Below are 9,926 nucleotides of genomic sequence, written 5' to 3'. Positions count from 1 at the left end.
TTGGCAAGGATTCTTGAAGAAGTTCCTCCCCACCCCCCCCCCCTCCCCACATGGCAAACCATTCACTACCCTTGGCTGCACCCAATAGTGCCTTGATGAGATGGAGAAACCCACCCCATCAACCCCCATACCTTATAGATTCTGCAGGCTATCCTTTGCCCCTCACTATTCTATACTTTATGTGACATAGCCACCTCCAATCAAAGTCATTGAGATCCATATCTTCCCCCTACAGAAGCCTTGAGTCGTGCAAGACACACTTCCTTCCCTTTCATCACTTCTTCACCCCGTTCTTAGAGAGAAACCCAAAAGAGCTCTCTCGGGTAAATTTCTAGGTTTTTTTGCATGGAGCTTTTAGACCCTTTGTAGGTATTTTCACACGATGAATCCTTCATAAAAATTGTTCGTCTTGAGTCTAGTTTCCATAGATATATTATTCGTATCATTCCATGGTCATTTGGATGGTCAAAAGTATTTTTAACCAAGGAAAGGTCATTCTGGGTGTGAAATTGGAGAGTATGTTATGTTTTGGAGTTTTTCACCAAGCTAATGGACATATCTTGGTCCAAAAATTTTATGGAGTGTTTTTAGCATGTGTTTAAGAGTTTTCATTGAGTTTTTGTTGCATGACTAAAGCTTTTGATGTAGATTTTTGTAGATCTAGAAACTTGAAAACTGGAAGTGGCAAAATAGTTTTTGTTTGGAGAAAGTTTGAATATTTCGTAGTTTGATCTTATTCTAAAGGCTTTTATATTTTTATATGATGATCCCTAGTCTTTTATTTTTATGTTAGGATGTGATTTTGAAAATATTTAGTATTATTTTCAAAGATATGATTTTTCTATGCAAGATGATTTCAATTAGGCCTAAGATTTGATGTTTTTAGGTTAGATCCATGGTTTATTGAGTTTTAGCCATGTGATTTTAATTTTGATGGTTGGATCCTCTTTAGGACACATTTTAAAACTATGTGATGCTTTATTTAGAAGATCTCATCTTCTTAAGCCATTGATCAAGAGATTTATCAAAGCTAGTTGAGAAAAACGTTTCTGTTTTTGGACTAAGTGTAAAACCAAAAACTCCAAGTGTTATTTTGTAATTTTGGTGACTTTAGTTTAATGATTTAAAGCATGGTTGATCTTAGGATGATGTTATGAATATGTTAGAAGTAAGATTGTTTTTTTTTTTTTTTTGAAATTTTTTGAGATGTTTTGATTTAGGGTCAAAGCTTGTGATTCAAGTGTTTGGATCTTTTTACAAAAAAGTTTGGTGTTGATTATTAGTTTTTTCTAAATGGATATTTTAAGTATGGTTTTAAACTTAGGATAGGAAGACATTTCTTGCCAAATTTTGGTTTAAGCATGAGTTTTGAAGTTGGAAGGAATTGCAACAAAAATCAAGAGAAATGGCCTATGGATGTTTCGGCTATAGTGTGTTTTCCATAGTTGTGATTTGTTTTAAATTTTTCTGAGTTGATATTTGAATTTAGGACAAAATTTACATGAGGAATATAAATTTTGAAAATTTTTGGAATTAGGATGTGAAATCCTTAAGATAGGGGTAAAATGGTCATTTTATTACATGTAAAGGGTAAAATGGTAATTTTACTCTAATTTGTCTTTTTTACACATTTCTAATTGTTAGTAATTAAATTTTTAACTTTTAGAATACGCTCTTACAGTTCCTCGTGTTTCACGCTTTATTCTCGTAAAACGCGACGATTAAGGTAAGTTAGCTTCTAACTTACTATCAGTTTACTATGTATGTAGATGGATAAGAGAACTACAATTTATGGATGGATGTTATCATATATGCCATGTCATGCCACGTCATTACATGTTTATCTGTTATGCATGATTTATTCTGTCATGAATATTTATCTGTTACATAATCTATTATGTTACTTATTGCTATATGTTATAAGTATGCCATGTTAAGTATGCCACATGTTACATGTATATCATATCATGTAATATTCACCATTACAAGTATGTCATGTTAAGTAAAGAAGTCAGATCAAGTTTATGTTAAATCAAGTTTCAGATCACGTTTATATCCTGTCAATCATGAAGTTATTTTGATCTGACTAGGATATATTTACAAGGACTCCTCTCTATTGAGTTTCAAAAAAGTCTCCTCTCTAGAGCTTTTTCAAAGCTTCAGAGGTGGTGTTTTTCTACAGTCCCGTGGTTTTCATGGCTAGTGGAGAACGTGGTGGAGCTGAAGTTTTAATGGCTCAATGGAGAAAGCTCAAACTATCTGAGGAGGAAGAAGAAGTAGTGGAGATAATGCAAACTGGAAACAAAGAGATAGATCGCAAGGGAGAAAAGAGTCTGATAGGAAGGGTCTGTTCAGACCGTCCAGTTAGCAAAACATTGATCAGCAATACCATGGCAAAAATATGGCGTATTAGCAGAAGGGCAGTCTTTCAAGAAGTGGAACGTAACACATTCGTAATCTCTTTTGAAACTCATGCAGACATGTACAGAGTTCTTGAAGGGAAACCGTGGTCTTTTGATTCATCTTTGTTTGTACTGATCCCATACGAGGGGAAGTTATGCCTTAGGGAGATGGTTTTCGACAAAGAAACCTTTTGGTTACAAATCCATAACATGCCTCTAGGGTGCATGTCTATGGAATGGGGAAACCAAATCGGAAGTTCAGTGGGAAGGGTATTAGAAGTTGACGTAGAAGAAGATGGTACTGGATGGGGAAGGTATCTAAGGGTAAAACTAGAGCTAGCACTGATGAAGGCTATCCCGAGGGGTCGCTTCATCAATGTAGAGCAAACAAAGCACTGGGTATACTTCCGTTATGAAAATCTACCCCGAATCTGCCTCAAGTGTGGATGGATTGTTCATGGAGAGATGGACTGCCTGGCTACGCATGCAGATCAAGCAGTAGAGGGAGGGTCGGAACCTCAGTTTGGATCCTAGCTAAGGGCAGAGAGCTTCTCAAAGCGCAACTTATTTTCTTACCGAAACAACAAAGGAAGAGAGGATTTGTACACGAGAGATACTAGTGGGCAGGCAGAGGTGGAGGGTGGTGTAGGAAATGAGGGAGGAGATCGGCAAGCCAATGGAAGTAACATGCACTCTTCATCAACCTTCTCCAACACACAGGGACCAGTGACGGTCGAAGCTAGAAGAAGAACAGTGGAAAAGGAACTAGTACGAACCTCAGAAGTGTCAGGGGAAGGTATGGCAACCTGGGTCGATGTGCAACAACCCGGTATGGGAGATACAGTGAAAGCAGGTCAGCAGCGGGAAAGAAAAGGGCGGGAAGACAAGCTTTTAGAGGAACAGGAGAGCAGGCCGGGTCTCTATGCTGGGCCTGAAGGGGACCCAATCCTATCGGCCCCAAAGCCCATAAGCCAGAGGCTTTCAACCACAACGGCTAGCTCTCTGGCCAATGGGATAGACAAAGTTGCATGTACTGTACAGGAGTCACAGAGTAAAAGAACTGATTGAAGATGGAAGAGGCTAGCAAGAAATCTGAAGCAACCATCCTCATCAACCATGGTTACTCGATCCCAAGGGGAAAAACGCCTAGCTATGGTAAGTTTAGCAAACGTTAGCCCCTTGAAAAAACACAAGTCATTTGCTGTGAATGGAATACTTGGAGAGGAAGCCCTCTCTATGGATATGGTGGAGGCTGCAAGGCAGCCCCACCAGGGGTTATGAGAATCCTAAGTTGGAACTGTAGGGGGCTTGGGAACCCTCAAACAGTTCAATACCTTGGTATGTTGATCAAGGAAAAGAAGCCCGAGCTGGTCTTCCTAATGGAGACCAAGCTATCGTATACAAAAGCTTGTAGGATCTCTAAGAGGTTCAGGTTTCAAGGCTGTGTAGTTGTAGAGGCAGTGGGAAGAGGGGGGGGGGGGGGGGCTTATGCTCATGTGGAAGGAAGAGAGTATGGTAGAGCTTATCAACTACTCTCAGTATCACATTAATGTGCGTATGAGTGATGAATCAGGCAGTAATAGATGGTTGCTATCTTGTTTCTATGGCCACCCTGTTACAAGCTTAAGAAATAAGACCTGGAGATTATTATCATCTTTTAAGCCTGCAGTTGGGGGGTGGGGGGTCATAGGTGATTTCAACGAGGTTCTGTACAGTGATGAGAAGGAAGGAGGAAATCCTAAGAGTGAGTATTTGATGAGACAATTCAGGGAGGTGATGGAGGAAGGCAGTTTATGTGATCTGGGGTGGGTTGGAAATAAATTCACCTGGAGCAATTGCCATGAAGATGAATCTTTCACTAAAGAGAGATTGGATAGAGCTATAGCTAATGTTGATTGGAAATCTCTATACCCGGTGCATACAGTTGAGACTCTCCCAGCCATCTGTTCTGATCACAGCCCAATATTGTTATATTTCAGTATTGAGAGGTGCTCATTTCGAAGATGGCATCATTTCTTTAAGTATGAGGCCAGCTGGAACAATGAGGTGGGTTGTAGTGAGGTTGTAGCAGAAGCATGGAATAAACGTATGGGAGAGAAGAGCATGATGGAAGGTTTGATGAGGAAGCTAGAAACCACCCAAAGGAAGCTCAGTCAGTGGAGTAGAAATTTGAATAGAGAAAGGATAGAGGCAATTAAAGAAAAGACTCACCAACTAGATTCCTTACAAAGGAATGCAGGGGCTGAGAACTCAAGAGAACAGAAAAAGCTTCAAGTGGACCTTAATCACCTTTTAAACCAAGAAGACATAAAGTGGAAACAAAGGGCTAAAAGACACTGGTTGGTAGAAGGAGACAGAAACACCAAATTCTATCATGCCTGTGTGAACCAAAGAAAAAAGAAAAATGCCATCAGGAGAGTGAAGGACTTGAATGGGAATGAATTAGTAGAGAAAGAAGCTATAGCAGAAGGTTTTAAGGCCTATTTCAATTCAGTTTATCAGTCCACTCAACCTGACTCTACATGCATCAACAAGTGTCTGCAGGGAATAGAACTAAAGGTTTCTAATGAGATGCGAACTAAGCTGGAAAGGAATTTCACTGCCAAGGAAGTAGAAGTGGCTCTAAAGCAAATGTCTCCTTTCAAGTCACCTGGTCCCGATGGGTATAGTGCAGGCTTCTATCAAGAACATTGGAAGACTGTGGGGCAGGATGTGTCCAGTGCAGTAATGGAGTTTCTGAGTTCAGGAATAATGCCATGGAGTTTGAACCATACCCATCTTGTCCTTGTTCCTAAGGTAAACCAGCCTATCTCAGTCCAAGATTTCAGACCTATATCTCTTTCTAATGTTGCTTACAAGCTAGTATCCAAAGTCTTAGCAAATAGAATGATAGGTGTCTTGGAAAAGGTTATATCGTGGAACCAAAGTGCCTTTCTCCCCAAAAGGCTCATCACAGACAATATAATGGTGGCATTTGAGCTGTTACATACTATGCATTCAAAAAAGAAAGGAAGGGAGGGTTCTATGGCAATTAAGCTAGACATGTCAAAAGCCTATGATAGGATGGAGTGGAATTTTTAAGAGGCTATACTGATTAAGTTGGGTTTCAGCTTGAAGTGGACTAACCTTCTAATGAACTATGTCAGAACAGTCACTTACTCTACTATTTTGAATGGCATACCAGGAGAGGTAATCACACCCACAAGAGGCTTGAGACAAGGTGACCCTTTGTCACCTTATCTATTTCTCTTATGTGCTGAAGCTCTCAGTTCTCTTTTGAGTGGTGCTGAACAGAGAGGCATCATTAAGGGGGTTGCAGTATCAAGGAATGGAACCATAATTAACCACCTGCTTTTTGCCGATGACTGTACTATTTTTTGCAGAGCTAAATTGGTGGAATGGTACCAGATCAAGGGCCTTCTGTCAGTATATGAGGAAGCATCGGGCCAAACACTAAATCAGGAGAAGACAAGTGTGTTTTTTAGCTCCAATACAAGGGAGGAAACAAAGAATTTTATTTTGCTGCAGGTAAATGGCTCAAGGTGTAACAACTATAACAGGTATCTCGGACTTCCAACAATAGTGGGCAGATCGAAATATAACACCTTAAAAAATCTTAAGGAAAAGGTGTGGAGGAGGGTCAATAGCTGGAAGCATAGGTTTCTTTCCTCTGCTGGGAAGGAAATTCTAATTAAAAGTGTGTTGCAAGCTATCCCAAACTATGCCATGAGTGTGTTTAAGATGCCTGGAAAGCTACTAAAAGAAATGGAAGCTATCATAGCCAAATTCTAGTGGTGTCAAAAAGAGGCAGAAAGGGGTATCCATTGGAAATCATGGAGCAGCTTGGGGACAGTTAAAAACCAATGTGGGTTGGGTTTCAGGGACTTCAATAGCTTCAACAGGGCTCTCTTAGCAAAGCAACTGTGGAGAATGATTAAAGAGCCACAATCCTTAGTCTCAAGAGTTTTCAAAGAGAAGTACTTCCTGAACTGTGATGTGATGGAGGCTGAGTTGAAGGGTTCTCCATCGTATATATGGAGAAGCATTTGGTCTAGTAGGAACCTGGTGAAAGAAGGGTTAGTATGGAGAGTTGGCAATGGAAGAGACATATCAATATGGAAGGAAAAGTGGCTGCCTCGACCAGTAACATATCAAGTACAGACCCCCTCCAACACTTTGGATTCAAATTGTAAGGTGAGTGCCTTAATCAATGTAAGCACAAAGTCATGGAAGGAGGATCTAGTCAAGGCTATCTTCAGTAAAGAGGAAGCAAACTTGATTCTTTCAATCCCCATTAGCAAGAGAGGGGCTAGTGACAAAAGGATATGGGCAGGGTCTGCAAAAGGAACTTTCACAGTCAAAAGTGCTTATTACATGGATACTAGCTTTTCAAAAAGAAGTGGGGGAGAGTCCTCTTCAGGAGGGGATAATGCAGGGGTGTGGAAGGACCTATGGAAGTTGGAAGTCCTGGGGAAAATCAGAATGTTTGTATGGAGGAGCCTATCCAATATACTTCCAACCAAAGATATGCTGTGTAGGAAGAGCATTGTGGAGAGTAACCTGTGTCCTATCTGTATCAGAGAGCCTGAAACCGTAATACATACCCTGTGGACCTGTCCAGCAGCTCGAGATGTGTGAGGAGTTGACAGTAGCGAGCTCAAGAAGTGGAACAGTTCCTTCTGTGATTTCCAGCAGTTATGGAAAGAAATGTCAACAAGACTCGACAGAGAGGAGCTACAAATGGCTGCAATGCTGTGTCACCTTCTGTGGAGCAGGAGAAATGCTTTTGTCTTCAAAGACCAGTTCATGAGTCCTGAGACCATTACAGCAATGGCTCAGGCTGAAGTTTCAGTGCTGAGGGAGGTTAATTCCAAGGTTAGCAGCAGGTTAGAGGGAGGGGGGTCAGCTGCAGTGGCCGGTAGGCAGTGGCAATTACCGGAGTGGCCTGCTGTAAAGGTGAATTTCGATGCTGCATTTGATAAGTCCATGAATAGAGGTGGAATAGGCATAGTAGTAAGAGATTGTGAAGGAAAGTTAAAAGCCTGCCTAACTACATCAAGGGACCAGGTTTTCTCGGTTGCCCAAGCAGAAAAAGCAGCACTACAGAGAGCTTTGGATATGTGTATAGACATGGACTTGAACCATGTTGTCTTCAAAGGAGATGCAAAGGCAATCATAGAGGCTGTCAATTCAAGAAATGAGGACTTTTTGTGGGGTGGCCAAGAGACAGATGATTTGCAGCATGTGATGAGGCTTCATCCGGGTTGGAAGCTATCTTTCGCTCTCAGGTCTGCGAATGGTGCAGCTCACAATGCTGCATGTTTATCTATTAAGGAATCCAACGAGAGGGTGTGGATTGAGAGTGGACCCTTGGCGGTTATGAACTCTGTTTTGAGTGATGTACCTTTTGTTGTTGCAAGTTGATCAATGAAAGCAGGTTTTTCTATCAAAAAAAAAAGTTTCAGATCACGTTTATGTTAAGTTATTCATGTCAATCATGACCCTAAGTATTAGGATGGGGCAATATCCTAGTGGAACTCCTTTATTCATGCTGGAGTGTCTAAATAGGTATGAAATTCCCTGGGTTGACAAAGTACAGTCAACAGGTTGCGAATAGGGTCGACAAAAGAAACCACTCTTAGAGAGAGAAGCTCCTCCCTCTCTCTAAGGAAAAACTAGCGTCGTCTAATGGGGAGGTGGGAACCTCGGCTCCCTCCTCCCTTCCCCCCTCTCTCTTGTGTTCTAGTTTACTCTCTATTTTGCTAACTAGTTTTTCAAGTTTCCTGGTTTTTGGAATAAGATTGCTTGGTGAGGGACTGTGGTGTTTCCGTGACTTATGCGCATAGCCCAAATCCCCGGTGGCTCATTCCCCTCTCTCTTCCTTTTCCGATTATCATAAGAGTTGTTAAGAAGTTATGGCCATGCACGAGAAGTGGTCGGAGAAGTGAACGGAGAAAGAAAGGAAGGAGGCTCCCGGTCGGTTTTTTTTTTTTTTAAAATGCTTTGGTTTCAGAGCATAAAACAGAGTATATAAAATGCTCTGGTTGTAGATGCGGCTGGCCTGCCCAATACTCTGCAACTCCACGGTGGACGGTAAGAGGATCTCAGAAGTGGAGGCATGCGGTGCTGGGTGGTATGGAACCTTGGCCGGGGAGGGGGGGGTGACCTGCGTGAGGGACTGGTGCGGAAATGGTTGACTTGTGGATGTGCAAAAGCCGGTTCTTGCCGAAGTGCAGCTCTAGTGAACGTCTGTGGAAGCCGGTGTCCGTGCGCTGGTGAACCTGTTTGAAGAAAGGGAGGCGGCGGCAAAGTTTTGTGATGAAACCCTAGCTCCTCTTGCAATCAGACTTGGGCTTAGTTGTTTAATGGGCTCATGTACTTAGACTGGGCCCATATGCTTTTGTTTTAGATTGAATCATGTATTTTGTTTTTTAGGTACTTGGTTTGTTTTTTTATAAATAGAAAGAAATAGGCTATTGGACTTGAGGTCCATAGCAGTGGAGTCCCACTCCTCCTTTTGGAGGAAGGTGGGTGGCTGTCTCACTCCTCCTTTGGAAGAATGTGGGTGTTTGTAGTTCTCCTCCTAGGGAGGGTGGAGCGTGATAGTATCTCTCTTTTCGGAAGAGAGGTCATTTTTAGTTCTGTTTTTTAACAGAGCGCTCTCTCAATTGACTGTTGTCAATTGAGAGTAGATAGAAGTTAAGACAATGTCCGCTATAAAGAAATTTTTGGGCGGGGAAGCCCCTCACAGTTGAGCAGTTTGGCTAGTAATCTGGATTTTCCTGTATTGATTAGTCACAGTTGTAACTTCGGTTTCATTGGTTGGAATGAAGTCTATTTCAAAAAAAAAAAAAACACAGGTTGCGAATAGGGCCTAATTAGCTGGTCAATGATGCGCGCCAGGCACTAATGCCGATGATGCCATATTTTATTTTATGTGTATTCACAGCAAGTGTGGCACAAATAATTCATGGAGCCACAACAATTGTGGATCATGAAGTATGGAGCCACAACAACTGTAGAGCATATACTACGTGAGACACAGCAATTGTGACACGTAAAATACGTGGGGCCACAACAACTATGGAGTACGTATTAATGCACTCACAGCTGGTGTAGATACCTATGTTGTGATGCAGTAATCGGCAGGGACACACGGCTCAAGAGGACCCGTGTAACACCCATATGGTCACGTTATTAATTAAGTCTATTAAACAAGATTCAAAGTTTATGTCATGAAATTAAGAAAAAGTAATATGGTACAATCAAGGATAATACGCGCTACCTGGTACTGTGATCAAGGCTATGCACTGCCAAGTACTATGGTGAAGGAATATAATCTGTCGTACTACAGAAGGATGATAAACGCTACCTGGTACTACGATCAAGGCTATACGCTGCTGAGTACTACGATGAAGGAGTAAAATTTATTGTTATGTTATGTTCAAGTTCACGTTCAAGTTATGTTATGTCCATCTTCATGTTAAGTTTCAAGTTCATGTTCATATCATGTCATATTCATGT

The 9,926-nt window shown here is 41.4% G+C and overlaps 1 protein-coding gene across 1 annotated transcript; it reads left to right on the top strand.

Moving 5' to 3' along the window:
• The first annotated feature begins 7,142 nt into the window (after nucleotides 1–7,142).
• On the top strand, nucleotides 7,143–7,826 carry LOC122277141. The gene has a single exon (XM_043087018.1). It carries the CDS (start codon nucleotides 7,143–7,145, stop codon nucleotides 7,824–7,826), a length of 684 nt encoding a protein of 227 aa, XP_042942952.1.
• The last annotated feature ends 2,100 nt before the right edge of the window (nucleotides 7,827–9,926 follow it).

The sequence above is a fragment of the Carya illinoinensis genome, chromosome 9 (genome assembly GCF_018687715.1).
Source record: "Carya illinoinensis cultivar Pawnee chromosome 9, C.illinoinensisPawnee_v1, whole genome shotgun sequence".
NCBI classification, from domain to species: Eukaryota; Viridiplantae; Streptophyta; class Magnoliopsida; order Fagales; family Juglandaceae; genus Carya; species Carya illinoinensis.
Note: the sequence above shows the minus strand (reverse complement) of the source record. Positions and strands in the feature narration are given on the sequence as shown.

What these genes read in the sequence shown, in the direction of transcription:
- LOC122277141 (XM_043087018.1), top strand. Translation starts at nt 7,143, where the DNA reads ATGGCTGCAATGCTGTGTCACCTTCTGTGGAGCAGGAGAAATGCTTTT.